The following is a 21089-nucleotide window of genomic DNA, read 5'->3' as shown; positions in this document are numbered from 1 at the left end:
AGGGTACAACTATAGCAATCTAGTGTTTGACAAACCCAAAGTTACCAACATTAGGGATAAAAATTCATTATTTGAAAAAAACTGTTGGAAAAACTGGAAATTAATATGCCAGAAATTAGATATGGATCCACACTTAACACCATATACCAAGATGAGATCAGATTAGGTCCATGACTTAAGCATAAGAATGAGATCATAAATAGATTAGAGGAACAGAGGATAGTCTACCTCTCAGACTTGTGGAGGAGGAAGGAATTTATGACCAGAGGAGAACTAGAGATCATTATTGATCACAAAATAGAAGATTTTGATTGCATCAAATTAAAAAGTTTCTGTACAAACAATACTAATGCAAACAAAATTAGAAGGGAATTGGGAAAATATTTTTACAGTTAAAGGTTATGATAAAGGTCTCGTTTCCAAAATATATAGAGAACTGACCCTAATTTATAAGAAACCGAACCATTCTCCAATTGATAAATGGTCAAAGGATATGAACAGACACTTCTCAGATGATGAAATTGAAATTATATCCACTCATATGATAGGGTGTTCCAAATCACTACTGATCAGAGAAATGCAAATTAAGACAACTCTGAGATACCACTATATACCTGTCAGATTGGCTAAGATGACAGGAACAAATAATGATGAATTTTGGAGGGGATGTGGGAAAAATGGGACACTAATACATTGTTGGTGGAGTTATGAAAAAATCCAACCATTCTGGAGAGGTATTTGGAACTATGCCCAAAAAGCTATCAAACTGTGCATACCCTTTGACCCAGCAGTGCTACTACTGGGCTTATATCCCAAAGAAATACTAAAGAGCAGAAAGAGACCTATATGTGCCAAAATGTTTGTGGCAGCTCTTTTTGTAGTGGCTGGAAACTGGAACATGAATGGATGTCCATCAATTGGAGAATAGTTGGGTAAATTATGGTATATGTAGGTTATGGAATATTATTGCTCTGTAAGAAATGACCAGCAGGAGGAATACAGAGAGGTTTGGAGAGACTTACATTAACTGATGCTGAGTGAAATGAATAGAACCAGAAGATTGCTGTACACTTCAATGTTGTATGAAGGTGTATTCTGATGGAAGTTGATCTCTTCAACATAATGAAGATCCAACTCACTTCCAGTTGATCAATGATGGACAGAAACAACTACTCCCAGAGAAGGAACACTGGGAAGTGAATGTAAATTGTAGCACTACTGTCTATCTACCCAGGTTACTTACACCTTCGCAATCTAATACTTAACGTGCAACAAGAAAATGGGATTTACACACATATATTGTATCTAGGTTATATTTTAACACATGTAAAATGTATGGGATTGCCTGTCATCTAGGAGAGGGAGTAGAGGGAGAGAGGGGATAATTTGGAAAAATGAATACAAGGGATAATGTTATAAAAAAAATTACTCATGCATATATACTGTCAAAAAGTTTATAATTATAAAATTAAAAAAAAAGAAACATAACAAGCTATTAATCACCTCTTTAAGAAAAATATCCCCAGTACAGATGGATTTACATGTGATTTCTACCAAACATTTAAAGAACAATTAACTCCAATGTTATATAAAGTATTTGAAAAAATAGGGATCAAAGGAGTCCTACAAAATTCCTTTTATGCCACAGACATGATACTGATACCTAAACCAGGTAGGTTGAAAACAGAGAAAGAGAATTATAGACCAATCTCCATAATGAATATTGATGCTAAAATCTTAAATAAAATATTAACAAAAAGATTATAGAAAGTAATCCCCAGGATAATAAACCATGACCAAGTAGGATTCATACCAGGAATGCAGGAGAAGTTCAATATTAGGAAGACTCTTAGCATAATTGACGATATCAATAACCAAATTAACAAAAAACATATGATCATCTCAATAGATGCAAAAAAAGCATTTGATAAAATCCAATATCGATTCCTATTAAAAAACACTTGAGAGTATAGGAATAAATGGACTTTTCCTTAAAATAGTCAGGAGCATATATTTAAAACCATCTTATGTAATGGGGATAAACTGGAACCATTCCCGATAAGATCAGGAGTGAAAGTATTACTATTCAATATTATATTAGAAATGCTAGTTTAGGTATTAAGAGTGGAGAGATAAATTAAAGGAATTAGAGTAGGTAATGAGCAAATCAAATTATCACTCTTTGCAGATGATATGGTGGTATACCTAGAGAACCCCAGAGATTTTACTAAAAAGCTCTTAAAAATAATACACAACTTTAGCAAATTTGCAGAATACAAAATAAATCCACATAAATCCTCAGCATTTTTTAACATCAGTAACACAATCCAACAGCAAGAGATACAAAGAGAAATTCTATTAAAAAATAACTGTTAATAGCATAAAATATTTGGGAATCTACCTTCCAAAAGAAAGTCAGGAACTATGTGAGCAAAACTACAAAACATTTTCTATGCAAATAAATTCAGATCTAAACAATTGGAAAAATATTAAGTAATCTTGGATAGGCTGAGCGAATATAATAAAGATGACAATACTACCTAAACTAATCTATTTATTTAGTTTTATACTAATCAGGCTCCCAAGAAACTATATTAATGACCTAGACAAAATAACAAGATTCATCTGGAAGAACAAAAAGTCAACACTTTCAAGGGAACTAAAGGAAAAAAAATTGAAATGATGGTGCCTAGCTGTACCAGATCTAAAACTATATTATAAAGCAGCGGTCACCAAAATCCTTTGGTATTGGCTAAGAAACAGACTATTTGATCAGTGGAATAGGTTAAGTTCAAAAGACAATTAGTCAATAATATATAATATATAATATATATATATAATAACTATAATAATCTAATGTTTGACAAACCCAAAGACCCCAGCTTTTGGAATAAGGATTCACTGTTTGACAAAAACTGCTGGAAAAACTGGAAATTAGCATGGCAGAAACTAGGCATGGACCCACACTTGACACAGTATACCAATACAAAATGGGTTCATGATTTAGGCATAAAGAATGAGATCATAAATAAATTAGATAACATAGGATAGTTTACCTCCCATACTTGTGGAGGAGGAAGGAATTTGTGGCCAAAGAAGAACTAGAGATCATTATTGATCACAAAATAGAAAAATTTGATTACATCAAATTAAAAACCTTTGTACAAACAAAACTAATGCAAACAAGATTAGAGGGGAAGCAATAAACTGGGAGAACATTTTTCCAGTTAAAGGTTCTGATAAAGGCCTAATTTCCAAAATATAGAGAAAATTGTCTCTAATTTATAAGACATCAAGCCATTCTCCAATTGATAAATGGTCAAAGATATGAACAGACAATTTTCAGATGATGAAATTTCAACTATTTCTACTCATATGAAAGTGTTCCAAATCACCGTTGATCAGAGAAAGGCAAATTAAGGCAACTCTGAGATACTACTACACACCTATCAGATTGGCTAAGATGACAGGAAAAGATAATGACAAATGTTGGAGGGATATGGGAAAATTGAGACACTGATGCATTGTTGGTGCAGTTGTGTGTTAGGATTACTAAGTGAGAACTCAGGTTGTCTGGATAGTGACAAGGTGAGAATTCAGGTTGGACAATTACAAGGTGAGAACTCAGGTTGACTTGATAGAAGGAGCAAGCCCATTGGCTGAAGTGGTTCTTCCCAGAAGCCCTTGCATTATCCCATGCCCATTCTCTGGGAGGATAAAAAGCAACAGTGGGCCTGGAAAGTGAGTCTACATGGAGAAGGTCAAGAGCTGGAGGAGATTCAAGGAGAGGACTCTGCATTGCATCAGGCTTGACGGGGCTCTCTGCAGGAAGGGAAGTCACTTCTAAGGACAAGAGTTAACAGCAACTGCCTGGAGACAACGGTTCACTACAGGAAGAAGAATCTGTCTGAAAGATTTGAGTAGACACAGCATATCTCTTCCCAGAGAGCGATCCGGCAGCTTCTGGAGACAACAGCACGCTACAGTTGTGAATGGATCCAACCATTCTGGAGAATAATTTGGAACTATGATCAAAACGTTATAAAACTGTGCATACCCTTTGATCCAGCAGTCTTACTACTGGGCTTATATCTGAAAGAGAGATTAAAGAAGGGAAAGGGACTTGTATGTGCCAAACTGTTTGTGGCAGCCCTTTCCGTAGTGGCTAGAAACTGGAATTGAATGGATGCCCATCAATTGGAGAATGATTGAATGGTACATGAATGTTATGGAATATTATTGTTCTGTAAGAAATGACCAGCAGTAGCAATTCATTTTACTTCAGTCATAAAAATAAGCAAAAGAAAAAATTGCATGTAACTATTCACTTTATGAATGCAGACTAAAATTTATATATACCATACCATGCATGTGCTTATTATGCATTACTGTTGCTTTCTGAATTTCACTGGAGAGAAAAATCAGAACAAAAGGGAAAAATCATGGAAAAGAAAAAAAAAACAGAAAAAAGAAGCGAACATAGTATGTGTTGATTTACATTCAATCTCCATAGTTCTTTTTTTCTGAACTCAGATGGCATTTTCTATCCAAAATCTATTGGGTTTGCTTTGGATCATGGAAGCATTGAGAAGAACCAAGCATCTCATAGTTGATCATAGCACATTCTTGCTATTATTGTGTAGGATGCATTACTGGTTCTGTTTCTTTCACTCAGGATGAGTTCATGTAGATCTTTCCAGGCCTTTTAAAAATCAGCTTGTTCGTCATTTTTATACAATAGTCTCCAGAGGAAGGTTTTCCTTTTGTACTTCCAGCCTTGAGCACCTCAAATTAAACCATGTAGCCATTCTTTGCCTAAGTTAAACAAACGCCAAATAAAAGGCCAGCTGTTTTTAGCATCCAAAAGAAAAAAAAAAAAAAAGAAATGACCAGCAGGATGAATATCGAGAGACTTGGAGAGACTTAACATGAGCTGATTCTAAGTGAAATGAGCAGAACCAGGAGATCATTATACACTTCAACAATGATACTTATGAGAATATATTCTGATAGAAGTGGATATCTTTGACAATGAGAAGATACAATTCAGTTCCAATTGATCGATGGTGGACAGAACCAGCTACACTCAGAGAAAGAACACTGGGAAATGGTTGTGGACTACTTGCATTTTTGTTTTTCTTCCCAGGTTATTTTTACCTTTCTGAATTCAATTTTTCTTGTGCAACAAGAGAACTGGATGGATGTGTACACATATATTGTATTTAAGATATACTTTAACATGTTTAACATGTATGAAACTGCCTGCCATCTAGGGGAGGGGGTGTAGGGAGGGAAGGGAAAAATTGAAATAGAAGTAATTGCTAGGGACAATGTTGAAAAATTTCCCATGCATATGTTCTGTCAATTAAAAGCTATTAAAAAAGATTCTAAGCCCTCATGATCTGTGAAGTCATGATATCTTACATCTTTATAGATAAAATAGCATATGCATAAACATATGTTCATGCATATGTATATATAGCCATAGATATGTTTAAAAGCCAAAATAATAATTTCACCATTATTGTTTTAAATGTTATTTAAGATTTTTCAAAGAAGAAAAAAAAAAGAGGCATCAGGGAAAAGGCAATATTTTATTTTATTATTCAAACTTCTAATAAACCACATAGAGTATTTTACATTAAAAATCTTCCTTAGGAAAATAAGCTAAGTGAATGTGGTAGAGAGAAAGAGAGAGAGAGAGAGAGAGAGAGAGAGAGAGAGAGAGAGAGAGAGAGAGAGAGAGAGAGAGAGAGAGATTGAATATTGAGTTGGTATTGAGTTGGTATGAGTTGATATGGCTGAAAAGACTCATTCATTTGAATGTACGCAGGTAAAAGAGAATGGAAATTATAAGGGAGAAGAGTAACTTTACACAAATAAAAGGTAGACTTGAGGTCCATTCAATTTCTTTAAGTCTGTAAATCCTTATCTTATTACCAATTCTTTATTCAAAATAAATTTACAAGAATATCTATCATCTCTGATATCTTAAAGATAGTAAAGATACTATCTTCATTTTATATTTCTTTTCACTTTGATTGTGTTTAGGAAGGCAAGTAATTCAACTGTGTATAGAGTGGCCATGGTTTTTCTGATTCTGTAGAAGTCATTAATATTCATCTCCTCTAAGCTTCATTGTTAAGAATTTCTCTGCCAATCCTCTACTGGCTTCAGAGCTAAGACTGCCTTGCTTTAAGGTGTCCAGGCCCTCCCCATGAACATTTTAGCCATTCTATTTCTGCTATAGAGTGTCCTATTTGTAACTGCCTGAGAACGCAAAGTTCCTTCTTACCTGTATGGTAAAACTTCCCTGAAAATCCAAGGTTGAAGGTAAAATTTGCAACCTGAGTGCGCAGTAAATTTTGAGTCTCTAGTAATGCCTGAAATAAATAAGAAATTAACAAGAGTTTAGAAAAATAAATATGAAGTTTTGGAATCTCTCTATTTCAAATGAGTTATGTGGATGAAATAAATTTATATAGATATATATATTATCTGAATTTGAGGGAAATTAAATGTGTTACACTAGGAAATTGAATGTATACACTAGGTATAGTATGAGCACCTATGAGGCATTATTTTCCCATAGCACAAAAATATATTATATACATTTATTTTCATTATAGGCTTGAGACATTCCTTGGATTTCAGGTCCTTGGAATTCCCATTCTTGTGAATGGACATTTTTTACAGTGATAATATAATATAAAACCAATGATATGAAGAAAGTAGGAAGACACTTTTAAATTTCTATGGATCTAGATGTGAAATAATCTGGGATATAAAATTATGGAAACACTTTTCCTCCCATTCACAGCCTCATGTCTAATTAAAAAAGAAATCAAACATGTAACTTAAAACACTAGTCCATTTAGAGGTATGGGTTTGGATATAGGAAAAATGTTAAAAATAACTCTCTTTAACCTATTTAACTGTAGATATACTATAGATATGAACTCTATATGGTCTTAAAATTATTTTGAGATATTTTTGTTCCTGTGAAGTTTAAGTATCAAAATAATTTCCCTCAATTTCTTATTAACTGAAAATATCAAAAGAGATTTATACCAGTCTTCTCATTTGTTGTCTTCTTTAAAAAAATCATTGTAGTTGGCTTTCTCATCATCCTTTTCTTTGATATCTATTTCAATGTCTATCACATAATTTTATCTCTAAATTCTATTTGATCTTTTTTTATTTTATTTTATTTTATTTTATTTTTGCCAAATCTATTTATCTATCCAGAATAGTTTTTCTTTGGCTATTTTTGGTATACTTTAGTGATAAAAGCCCTGACATTCAGAGATCCTAGGTTCCAATTTCTAGATCACTTGCTAAACATTCAGGTAAAGCTAGATATCAGTTTGGAACATAAAATCTCTAAATTCTACAATTCTACAATTCTACAATTATACAAAATAAACTGATTTCATATTGGTAGCTATTTGATGACATAGTTTTTAGACATTTAATTATTTTAGACTTCTCACTGCCTGTTTTCTTAGGTTAGAAAAATTTAAAGGTCTCTTTTAATTAAGTAGTCCTTTGAATACTGATAATGCCTAAGGGGAAAAATATTGTGACTTTTTTAAAAAAAAACTTTCTTTTTGAATATGTGGTATAAAGGATGGTTTTCTGTTTTGAAGATAGGGAATATATTCCCCAGATGACATCCTTTTCTCTAGGTCCTATTACTATTTTCTTATTTATTATATTGTGACCTGCCTGCGCACAATATATGCTTTCCCTTCTGAGAAGCAATCATTTTAAACTCTTTAGAGAATGTTATATTTACTAACTTGAAACTATATAATAACATTGATAAACTATTGGCATTAAATAGATGCACCTTTGTATCTGGTAAAAATTTGTGGTCATTAGTGGAGCTTTGCATCTTTTTCCCCAAAGAAAATACAGGGCACTTTTCTCCTGTTTAATTTTTATATCTCTAATAGTCCATTTGTGTTGTTTATCTATGATTTGTATCTATACATTTAAATCTATATCTACATAATAAGTGACATATGGGACTGTGAAGTTAGTATCTATATAATAACTTTACTGACTTTGAGTGTGAAAAAAAGATTTGCAAAGAGTTTTTCAGATCATTCCTGCCACACTTTTATTTGTTAACCTCCTTTCATTGTCATAATTTGGTTATTGGTTATTGGATCTTGGTTATTGGATTTCCCACTAAGATTTGTTTAAATTATTTTAACTTCTCCTTTTCCTCTTTTTGAGAGGTGATACTATGCACATCCCCTTTACATTTTCTTTTAGTCCAAACTAATATGGCCCTTGGCCCTTGGTAAATAAGTCATTTTGTTGTTGCTGACTGAGGTGTTCTATGGAGTCTTTTGATTTCTTTCTAGTAAAAATTAATTTATATAAGTTAAATTTCTGTATGAAATTGTTGTAGCATGAAACTTTGTTTTTTTCTTCTATCTTTATTTCCTTTTCCATCATCAATAACTTGTCTGAAGACATCAGAATTAGTTGTTTCAAAGGAATGGCATTTTTTTTCCTTTAAAAATTCTTTTAGCTTTGTACTATTTGACCTTTTTTCTAACAAGTTATTGATCTAATTATATACAGGCACCTGCTGAGGATTGAAGTAAATATTAATTTCCTGTGCTGAGTCTTAGGTTCACATAATATTTTTTCTCCCTTCCTTCCTTCTTCCCCCCCTCGTTCTTTCTTTTTTCCTTCTTCCCCCCTTCCTTCTTCCTTCTTTTTTTCTTCCTTCCTTCCTTCCTTCCTGCCTTATTTTCTTTCTTGCCCTAGATATTTATCAGATGCTGAGATACAATTTATAATTATTTTCATAATGATCTTTTTGGAATTCTTTGGTGGATGTTGTAATATAAAATGACTGAATGTCCTATGAAAAGATTTTTCCTATTGTGTTTGGGTGAACAACTCCATCATCTGTTATTTGCCTCTTTGAGGAGAATGAATAATTTATTTTTCTTTACCCACAACTTCCTTTTCCTAATAGTTTTATTTATGTTTACAACATCAAGTATAATTTAGTTTTTCTAGTAGAATTTTTGGGACAATGAAAAAGGATCTTTAATATCAATTACTAAAACAACATCTAGAGATTCACTGGGAAAAAAACAAACTTGTTCATTATTAACATCTCTTTTCTATTATTCTGGCACTGTTACTGCAAATTTTTTTACAGAGTTTAGGGAAATTTTGGATTTTTGAATTATAGATCAGCTTGCCCATAAAATTCGTTATCTTGCTCTGCCAAGATGTGATTTTGTGATAAATGTTCCAAATACCTATTCAGCTTACCACCACAAGCATAATTGAATCTTTCCTACACTGGTAGATCCACCCAAAGTTTGTGACCCATTGAGACAAATTTTGAAGATCCATTTTAACAAGCCTTCTTTACCTTGTTTATTATGGATACCTTTAGAAGTGTATTGAAAAACTATGGATCTCTTCACAGAATAATGTTTTTCAATACCTTAAATAAATCACATGTGATTACCAAGGAACTAATTTTATTAAAATAGAGTAGTCAAAGATTGGATTAAGAACTCTTACATTACAATAAATCTATGCAGAGATTGCCTTTAATTTTACTCTGAAAACAATTTTAATGTTTAAACATAACAAATTACAAATATCACTCAATGAAAAAAGTTCTTGTCAATCTATCTATCTATCTATCTATCTATCTATCTATCTATGTACACACATATATGTGTGTGTGTGTGTGTATTCCTATTCATATTCCAAAACAGAATTTGTCACAACTAGTTATTATTATTCATGGTCCATTATGTCTAAAATTATTAGTCAGTAGAGAAATTCTCATGAAAGCAAAACAAACAAAATCTAAACCAGTCATAAACTTGGCACAGCTAATCTTCAGAAAGAGATAAGTTGCCAGACCGAATTTGAAAGCTTTTGAGTGTGGTTGAATTGCTAGGACTTATCTTCTGCTGGGATTGTCTTTGAGATCTCAGGATCACTTGCTTGCCAAGAGATGTGAAACACAAAAAAGTCTTCTTTTGGTCCAACTTAGCTACATTGTTTGATCCAACTTAGCTAGATAAAAAAACTTGTAAGACCCCTTCCTTTAAAAGAAGAAAATTTGAATTTTATATCTGTAATTTCTGAAAGGAACATATTATGAAATTATAATATGTTACAAAATTAATATGAAAAATTATATATGAATTCTAATATAAACATAACTATTGAGATGGGTATGAAAAAAGTTAGCTTTCAAAAAATTGAAAGAGGATGTTTTAATCATTAACTAATAAGAATGGGAAAAGGAAGAAGGGAAATTGAATATAGAGAGAATAGAAAAGCAATAATAATATCTAATAATTTATATGGCACTTCAAAGTTCATAAAATATTGTACTGTTTTATCACATTCCATTGTTATACCAACCCTATGAGATAGGCATAAGATCATTTGCTGATGTTCAGAATAAAGTGAGGGAAAGTGAATGTTCAAAAGTTTAATTGCTAAGTTTTTCTGATGGATTTTGAACTTACTATCTCTCCTGATGTCAGGTACAAAATCCTTTTCACCATAGCACATTGCCTTTAGAAAAGCAAGTTAATCACAAAATATGTTTTGGAGAAAAAGTTACCAGAATAATGAAGTTAGCAAGAATCTAGAATATTATATGTGTGTATGCATATTTATTTCTGGGAAGAAATGAAAATATTCTAAAATATCAGGGGGCATGTCAAATAAGAAATTATGTGCAAGGAAGAACAAAAGGTGATTAAACCAAGGGAGGGAAAAAAGTCACTTAATTTTTTTTGAAGTAAGAACTGAACTACTTAAAATAGTAATTTTCTTAAATTATATTAAGGCAAAAATCCACATGAGCAAAGATTAGGAAATTAAATTTAATGAAAAAAATTAGATAATTTTTTTTTTTAGAATTCAATGTGGATGTTCTGGCCAAGATGGTGGAGAGGACACACACATCCATTTAAGCTCCATCTTACTCTAAGAATATTTGTTTTCCATGATAAGGCCTCAGAATAAGTGCTTGATTGAATAAACCCACAAATAATTAACAACAGAAGATATCCTAGAAATTTGTCAGAAAAGGATTTGTTTTTGTTTGAGGGCAGAGATGGTTTGGTCCAGTGCATACGGAAGACAGGCAATGAGAGTACAAAGGTATCTCACAATGAGCATACTTGAGGGAGGTGGGGTGTGATCTCAGCCATTTCTGTGGGGAGAACTTTACCACAGTTGTCTACTTTGCCCTGACAGCAAGCCAGTAGATCAGCAGAGAAGCTATAAACACAGGGGGTAAAGACCATAACCCTGAAAAGCTAGGATCTCTCAAGACCTGGCTAAACCCATCCGGAGTGACTCAGCATACTCTCAGAGTCTTAGAGTGCCAACACAGTACAGCCATTGCTTTCCTGCTAGTGCCTCACTGCTGCCCCCTGCAGCCTGAAGAGGAAGCTTAATAATACCATCCAGGAAGGCCCCCCCCCCAAAAAAAAAAAAAAAAAAAAAAGCAGACTGCATTTGCTTTTTTTGTTAGTTTGTTTTCTTTGATTCTTCTTTGACAAAATTAGCAAAAAATTAAAACAGGCTCTACTTACTGATAGCTTCTATATGGATAGAGAACAGACTTTAAACCCTGAAGAGACTAAAAATAAACTGTCTCCAGATGAATCCCCAAAGGGGAATATGATCAGGTCCTCAACATACAAGACTCTCATACAAGACATTAAAAAGGCTCTCACAAGAAAGCTAGAATAAAAATGGGAAAAGGAAAGGGAAGTTTGGCAAGACCATATGCATAACTCATCCCACTCATTTAAAGTTAGAGTGGAAAAAGAAATGAAATCCTTGAAAAACAGAATTAGTGAATTGGAAAAGGTAAACAATTTCAAGGAAAACAGAATTAGTGAATTGGAAAATGAAAATAGCTCTCTAAAAAATAAAATTGGCAAAATGGAAAAAAAATTCCATAGGACAAAACAACTCACTTAAAAATTCAATTGGACAATTAGAAATAAGATATTTAAAAGTTAGTGAATAAAATAACTCATTAAAATCAGAATTTAACAATTGGAATTGAATGACTCCAGGAGACATTAAGAATCAGTCAAGTAAAACCAAAAAAGTGAAACAATGGAAAAAAATGTCAAATACCTTCTTGGGAAAATAACAGACCGTGAAAATAGATTTTGGAGAGATAATCTGAGAATTATTGGGCTTCCTGAAAAATATGATGAAAAAAAGAGCCTGGACACTATTTTGCAGGAAATTATCAAAGAGAACTGCCCAGAAGTTATAGAAACAGACGGTATAATAGACATTGAAAGAATTCATCAATCACCTACTGAAAGGGATCCTAATATCAAAACTCCAAGAAATACTGTGGCTAAATTCCAGCACTATCAGACCAAGGAAAAATACTACAAGTTTCTAGAAAAAATAAAATCAAATATACAGGAGTCACAATAAGGATTACTTCGTATCTAGCAGTTTCCACATTAAAGCAATGAAGGGCCTGGAAGCTGATATTCTGAAAGGCTAAGGAACTTGGTATGCAGCCAAGAATAGCTTACCCAGCCAAAATGACTATTTTTTCCAGGGAAGAAAATGGGCATTCAATGAAATAGTTGAATTCCATCTGTTTCTGATGAAAAAACCAGAACTAAACAAAAAGTTTTATCTCCAAATATAGGACTCAAGAAAAAACTAAAAAGGTAAAAAGAAATTTTGGGAACTATATTTCTGTTATGAAGATATATAAAGAACACATGCATGATCTGTTCTAGAAACTAGAGGTGGAAAGGAAATTGTACCAGAAAAAGGGGAAAGTGGGGGTACTGCATCTCACAAAGAAGCAAAGGAAACCTACTATATCTGAGAGAAAGAATGGAGGGGATGAACATAGTGTGTATCTTACTCTCATCAGAATTGGCTTAAAGAGAAAAATTTTACACATATTCAATCTACAGATAAACTTCTCCCACTTCAATAAAAATCGGGAGAGGAATAGTGAAAAGGGAGGGAGTAAGCTAAGCACAAGGAAATGCAGAAATTGTGAAGAAAAGAGGTAAGAAAGGGGAAGGAATTTTAAGGTGGGGGAAGTATATTAAAAGGGAGAGCTGTGAGAAGCAAGTGGTGCTCTCAATTTTAATATTGGGGAGGTGGATAAGGGGTAAGGAAAGGAGAAAAGAATAAGAAGGGGTTAACAAAATAGCAATAGCAGAATTAATAATTTTAACCATAAATGTGAATGGGGTAAACCCCCCCATAAAGAGGAAGCAGTTAGCAGACTGGATTAAAAGCCAGAATCCTACAATATGTTGTTTATAGGAAATTTGAAGCAGGGTGATACATACAGAGTAAAGGTAAAAGGTTGGAGCATAATGTACTATGCTACAGGTGAAGTAAAAAAAAAAAAAAAACAACCCAGGGTTAGCCATCCTGATCTCTGATCAAGCAAAAGCAAAATTGATCTAATTAAAAGAGATAAGGAAGGGCACCATGTCTTGCTAAAGGGTAGCATACATAATGAAGCAATATCAATATTAAACATATACGCACCAAGTCGTGTAGCATCAAAATTTTTAAAAGAGAAATTAAGAGAGCTGCAAGAAGAAATAGACAGCAAAACCATAATAGTGGGAGATCTCAACCTTGCACTCTCAGAATTAAATAAATCAAACCACAAAATAAATAAGAAAGGAGTCAAAGAGTTAAATAGAATACTAGAAAAGTTAGGTATGATAGATCTTTGGAGAAACCTAAATGGAGATAGAATAGAGTACACTTTCTTTTCAATTGTTCATGGAACATATACAAAAATTGACCATATATTAGGACATAAAAACCTCAAAATCAAATGCAGTATGACAGAAATAGAAAAAGCATCTCTTTCAGACCACAATGCAATGAAGATTACATTCAATAAAAAGCCAGGGAAAAATATATCAAAAAATAATTGGAAACTAAATAATCTCATACTAAAGAATGATTTGGTGAAACAGCAAATCATAAACATAATTAATAACTTCACCAAAGAAAATAACAATAATGTGACATCATACCAAAATGTGTCGGATGCAGCCAAAGCATAATAAGGGGAAATTTTATATCTCTAGAGGCCTACTTGCATAAAATAGACAAAGAGAAGGTCAATGAATAGGGTTTGCAACTAAAAAATGCTAGAAAAGGAACAAACTAAACATTCCCAGTAAAAATTAAACTTTAAATTCTAAAATTAAAGGGAAAGATAAATAAAATTGAAATAAAAAAACACTATTGAATTAATTAATAAAAGTAAGAGTTTGTTATATGAAAAAAATAAAAAAAAGATAAACCCTTAATAAGTCTGATTAAAAGAGGAAAGAGGAAAATCAAATTGTTAGTTTTAAAAATGAAAAGGCAGAACTGACCACTAATGAAGAGGAAGTTAGAGCAATAATTAGGAGTTACTTTGCCTAACTTTATGGCAATAAATTCAATAATTTAAATGAAATAGAAGAATATCTTCAAAAAATATAGCTTGCCCAGCTTGTACTTTTTCCACAGGAAAAAGTAAATTCTTTAAACAGTCCCATCTTAGAAAAGAAAATAGAACAAGCTATTAAGCTCCGCCCTAAGAAAAAAATCTCCAGGATCAAATGGATTTACATGTGAATTCTACCAAACATTTAAAGAATATTTAAGTCCAATATTATATAAACTATTTGAAAAAAATAGGGATTGAAGGAGTCCTACCAAATTCCTTTTATGACACAGACATGGTACTTATACCTAAACCAGGTATGTTGAAAACAGAGAAAGAAAATTATAGACTAATCCCCCTAATGAATATTGATGCTAAAATCTTAAATAAAATATTTCCAAAAAGATTACAGAAAATCATATCCAGGTTAATAAACCATGACCAAGTAGGATTTATACCAGGAATGCAGAGCTGGTTCAATATTAGCAAAACTATCACCATAATTGAGTATAACTATTACCAAATAAACAAAAACTATATGATCATCTCAACAGATGCAGAAAAAGCATTTGATAAAATCCAACATCAATTCCTAGTAACAACACTTGAGAGTATAGGAATAAATGTACTTTTCCTTAAAATAGTCAGGAGCACATATTTAAAATGTCAATAAGCATCATAAGAAATGGGGATAAACTGGAACCATTCTCAGTAAGATTGGGAGTGAAACAAGGTTGCCCACAATGACCATTATTATTCAATATTGTATTAGAAATGCTAGCTTCCCCAATGAGTTGAGAAAGAGATTAAAGGAATTAGAGTAGATAATGAACAAACCAAATTATCACTCTTTGCAGGTAGTATGATGGCAAACTTAGAGAACCCGAGTGATTCTACTAAAAAGCTATTAGAAATAATTCATACTTTAGTAAAGTTGTAAGACACAAAATAAATCCACATAAATCCTCAGCATTTCTATACATCACCAACAAAACCAAACAGCAAGAGAAATTCCATTTAAAATAACTGTTGATAGCATAAAATCTCTCTACTAAAAGAAAGTCAGGAATTATATGAGCTAAATTACAAAACATTTTCCACACAAATAAAGTCATATTGAAATAACTGGAAAATTCTTACGTGCTCTTGAATAGGCTAAACAAATATAATAAAGATGACAAATTCTCTAAAGTAATCTATTGGTGCTATATCAATCAGACTCCCACGAAACTATTTTAATGATCTAGAAAAAATAAGAACAAAATTCATATGGAAGAACAAAATGTCAAGAATTTCAAGATAATTAATGAAAAAAAAAATCAAATGAAGGTGGCCTAGCTGTACCTGATGTAAAACTATATTATAAAGCAGCAGTCACCAAAACCATTTGGTTTTGGCTAAGAAATAAATTAGTTGAACAGGGGCGCAAGTTAGATTCACAGGACAAAATAGTCAATAACTACAGCAGTCTAGTGTTTGACAAACCCAAAGATCCCAACTTTGGGATAAGAATTCACTATTTGACCAAAATTGCTGGGAATTGTAATTTAGTATGGCAGAAATTAGGCATAGACCCACACCAAGATAAAAGCAAAATGGGTCCATGATTTATGAATAAAGAATGAGATTATAAATAAATTAGAGGAACATAGGATAGTTTACCTCTCAGACTTGTGGAGGAGGAATGAATTTTTTACCAAAGATTTTGATCATTAATGATCAAAAAATAGAAAATTTTGATTATACCAAATTAAAAGCCTTTGTACAAACAAAACTAATGCAAATAAGATTATAAGAGAAGCAGCAAACTGGGAAAACATTTTTACAATTAAATGTTCTTATAGAAGATGGTGCAGAGGACACACACACCTACTTAATCTCTATCTTTGCTCTCAGAATTTATTTCATGACAAGCCTAAGAATTAGTGTTTGATTGGAAAAAAACTCACAAACAATTACCAACAGAAGTTATCCTTGAAATTTGCTAGAAAATGTCTGTTTTTGCTCAGGGGCAGAGATGGCCAAATTGGGCGCAGACTGAGGGCAGGCAGCAAGAGTGTGGAAGGCAGATCACACTGAGCAGATGGGAGAAGGGAAGGAGATAACCTCTGATGTTTCTGTGGAAAGAGTTTTACTACAGTGTGGATATTCTGTCTTGGCAACAAGCCAAGATCAGCAAAGAAGCTGTAAACACAAGAGGTAAAGACTGTAACCCAGAAAAGCTAGGATCTCTCAGGACCTGGCCACTACCACCCGGAATGTCTCACCATGCTTTTAGAAGCTCAGAGTCTCAGAGCCCAGATGCAGCCCAGCTATTGCTGTACTGCTAGTGCCTCACTGCTGTCCCCCACAGTCTATAGAGGAAGCCCAGTAACACCATCTTTCCCCCCAAAAAAATCAGACTGCATTTGTTTTTATTTTTAGTTTGTTTTCTTTGATTCTCTGACAAAATGAGCAAAACATTAAAAAAGTCTCTAACCATTGATAGCTTCTATATGGATAGAGAACAGTCTTTAAAGACTGAGGAGCTTTAAAACAGACTATCTCCAGATGAATCCCCAAAGTGGGATATGATCTGGTCCTCAACAAACAAAAACTCTCATAGAAGAAATTAAAAAGGCTCTAAGAAGAGAGCTAGAAGCAAAATGGGAATAGGAAAGGGAAGTGTGGCAAGAGAGTCTGGATAAGTCATCCCACTTATTTAAAGATTGTGTGGGTAAAGAAATCAAATAGTTGAAAAACAGAATTAGTGAGTTGGAAAAGGAAAATAGCTCTTTAAAAAATAAAAATGGTAAAATAGAAAAAAAATGCCATAGAACAAAACAAATCACTTTAAAACTCAATTGGACAATTAGAAAAAATGATATAAAAAGTGTGTGAAGAAAATAATTCATTGAAAAGCAGAATTGAACAAATGGAATTGAATGACTGAAGAAGACACCAAGATCAGTCAAGCAAAACCAAAACAAAATGAAATAATGGAAATAAATATCAAATACTTCTTGGGAAAATAACAGAACTTGAAAATAGATTTTGGAGAGACAATCTGAGAATTATTGGACTCCCTGAAAAATATGATGAAAAAAAGAGCCTGGACACTATTTTACAGGAAATTATCAAGGAGAACTGCCCAGAAGTTATAGAAATAGGGGGAAAATAGACATTGAAAGAATTCATTGATCATCTACTGAAAGGGACCCTAAAATAAAAACTCAAAGAAATGTAGTGGCTAAATTCCAGAACCATCAAACAAAAGAAAACATATTACAAGCTGCAAGAAAAAATAAATTCAAATATAGAGAAGGCACAATAAGGATTATCCAGGATCTAGCAGCATCCACATTAAAGGATAGAAGGGCCTGGAACCTGATATTCGAAAAAGCTAAAGAAGTTGGTATGCAGCCAAAAATAACTTACACAACCAAAATGAGCATTTTCTTTCAGGGAAGAAGATGGTCATTCAATAAAATAAGTGAATTCATCTATTTTTGATGAATAAACCGGTTCTAAACAGAAAGTTTGGTCTCCAAATATAGAACCCAAGAGATTCCTAAAAAGGTAAACAGAAATCTGGGGAATTATGCTTTTGCTACAAAATATATATAAAGAACACATGTATAATTTGTTCTAGAAACTAGAGGTAGAAAGGAAATTGTACCAGAAAAAGAGTAAAATGGAACCAGAAAAATTATACCAGAAAAAGAGTAAAAATCTCACAAAGAGGCAAATTATATCTAAGAGAAATAATGGAGGGAGATGAACATAGTGTGTATCATATTCTCATCAGAATTGACTTAAAGAGAAAAATTCAATTTATGGTGAAACTCCTTCACCTTAATTAAAAAGTGGGAGTGGAAAAGTGAAAAGGGAAGGAGTAAGCTAAGCAGAAGGGAATACAAAAATTGTGAGGGAAAGGAGTAAAATAGAGGGAGGAATTCTAAGGTAGGGGGAGGGATACTAAAAAGGGAGGGCTGTGAGAAGCAAGTGGTGCTTATAGCTTTAATCCTGGGGAGGCAGGTAAGGGAGAAGGAAAGGAGAAAAGCAGAAGCAGGGGTTAACAAGATGGCAAGTAATACAGAATTAGTCATTTTAACCACAAATGAGAATGGGGTAACTCCCCCAAAAAGAGGAAGCGGTTAGCAAACTGGATTAAAAGCCAGAATCCTACAATATATTGTTTACAGGAAACATACCTGAAGCAGGATGATACTTATAGAATAAAGGTAAAAGGTTGGAGCAAAATCTACTATGCCTCAGGTGAAGCCAAAAAAGCAGGGGTAGCCATCATCATGCAAAAAGCAACAATTGATCCATTTAAAAGAGAAAAGGAAGGGCACTATATCTTGCTAAAGGGTAGCATAGATAATGAAGCAGCATCAATATTAAACATATATGCACAAAGTGGTGAAGCATCTAAATTCTTAAAAAAGAAATTAAGAGAGCTGCAAGAAGAAATAGATAGCAAAACTAGTAGTTAATAGACTGAATTAAAAGCCAGAATCCTACAATATGGTGTTTACAGGAACCTAAAATAGGGTGATACATACAGAATAAAGGTAAAAGGTTGGAGCAGAATCTACTGTGCTTCAGGTGAAGCCAAAAGAGCACAGGTAACCATCTTCATCTCAGATGAAGCAAAAACAAAAATGGATTTAATTAAAAGAGATAAGGAAGGGCACTATATCTTGCTAAAGGGTAGCGTAGATAATGAAGCCATATCAATATTAAACACATATGCACCAAGTGGTGTAGCATATAAATTCTCTTTTAAATTTTTAAAAATATTTCTTTTATTTTATAATTATAACTTTTTTTTGACAGTACATATGCATAGGTATTTTTTTTTTTTTTACAACATTTTCCCTTGCACTCACTTCTGTTCCGATTTTTCCCTTCCTTCCTTCCACCCCTTCCCCTAGACGGCAGTAAGTCTTATACATGTTAGATATGTTATAGTATATCCTAGATACAATGTACGTGTGCAGAACTGAATTTCTTGTTCCACAAGAAGAATTCGATTCAAATTCAAATTGATCAATGATGGACAGAATCAGCTATCTCCAGAAAAGGAACACTGGGAAATGAGTGTAAACTGTGAGCTTTTTTTTTGTTTTTTCTTCCCAGATTATTTTTACCTTCCGAATACAATTCTTCCTTTGCAACAACAACAACAACAAAATTCAGTTCTGCACATATATATTGTACCTAGTATATACTATAAGATATTTAATATGTATGGGAATGCCTGCCATCTAGGGGAGGGGGTGGAGGGAAGGAGGGGAAAAATTCAGAACAGAAGAGAGTACAAAGGATAATGTTGTAAAAAAATTACATATATATATATATATATATATATATATATATATATATATATATATGTATATGTGTACTGTCAAAAATGTTATAATTATAAAAATTAATAATAAAAAAATAAAAATTAAAAAAAGAAGAATTGGATTCAGAAGGTAAAAATAACCTGGGAAGAAAAACAAAAATGGCATCTAAATTCTTTAAAGAGAAATTGAGAGAGCTGCAAGAAGAAACAGACACCAAAATTATAATAGTAGGAGATCTCAATCTTTCACTCTCAGAGTTAGATAAATCGAACCACAGAATAAATAAGACATAAGTCAAAGAGGTAAATAGAATACTAGAAAAGTTTAAGATATGATAGATCTTTGGAGAAAACTAAATGAAGACAGAAAAGAGTATACTTTCTTCTCAGCACTTCATGGAACCTATACAAAAATTGACCATAAAACCCTTAAATTCAAATGCAATAAGTCAGAAAAAATAAATGCGTCCTTTTCAGATCACAATGAAATGAAAATTACATTCAATAAAAAGCCAGGTGTAAATACACCAAAAAATCATTGGAAACTAAATATTCTCATATTATAGAATGATTGGGTGAAACAGCAAATAATAGACATAATTAATAACTCTACCAAAGAAAATGGCAATAATGAGATGTCTTACCAAAATGTGTGGGATGCAGCCAAAGTGGTAATAAGAGGAAATATTATCTCTAGAGGTCTACTTGCAAAAAATAGGGAAAGAGAAGGTCAATGAATTGGGCTTGCAACTAAAAATGCTGGAAAAGGAACAAACTAAAAACTCCCAGTAAAACAGTAAACTTGAAATTCTAAAAATAAAAGGAGAGATTTAATAAAATTGAAAGTAAAAAAAAAAAAAAAAACAATGAATTAATTAATAAAACTAAGAGTTGGTTCTATGAAAAAATCAACAAAATAAATAAACCCTTAAGAAGTCTGATTTTAAAAAAAGGAAAGAGGAAAATCAAATTGTTAGTCTTAAAAATGAATAGGAAGAACTTGCCACTAATGAAGAGGAAATTAGAACAATAATTAGGAGTTATTTTGCTCAACTTTATACCAATAAATTCAATAATTTAAATGAAATAGAAGAATATCTTAAAAAATATGGCTTACCCAGCTTGTACTTTTTCCACAGGAAAAAGCAAATTGGTTAAATAGTCCCATCTTAGAAAAGGAAATAGAACAAGCTATTAAGCACCTCCCTAAGAAAAAAATCCCAAGAATCAGATGGATTTACATGTGAATTCTACCAAACATTTAAAGAAAATTCA

The 21089-nt window shown here is 32.6% G+C and overlaps 1 protein-coding gene across 6 annotated transcripts in view; it reads right to left on the bottom strand.

The window, feature by feature from the left end:
* NDST4 (N-deacetylase and N-sulfotransferase 4) overlaps positions 1-21089 on the bottom strand; it is a 390250-nt gene that overhangs the window by 255752 nt on the left and 113409 nt on the right. For all 6 annotated transcript variants that reach the window (XR_012483096.1, XR_012483095.1, XM_074272775.1 and 3 more), the window contains exon 3: positions 6296-6383. Coding sequence is in view for 4 of the 6 variants with exons in the window: in XM_074272775.1 (XP_074128876.1) it covers positions 6296-6383 (88 nt within the window). In the remaining 2 variants the exon portion in view is untranslated. The remainder of the gene's footprint in view (positions 1-6295; positions 6384-21089) is intronic.

Source organism: Sminthopsis crassicaudata, chromosome 6 (assembly GCF_048593235.1).
Source record: "Sminthopsis crassicaudata isolate SCR6 chromosome 6, ASM4859323v1, whole genome shotgun sequence".
NCBI lineage: Eukaryota > Metazoa > Chordata > Mammalia > Dasyuromorphia > Dasyuridae > Sminthopsis > Sminthopsis crassicaudata.
Note: the sequence above shows the minus strand (reverse complement) of the source record. Positions and strands in the feature narration are given on the sequence as shown.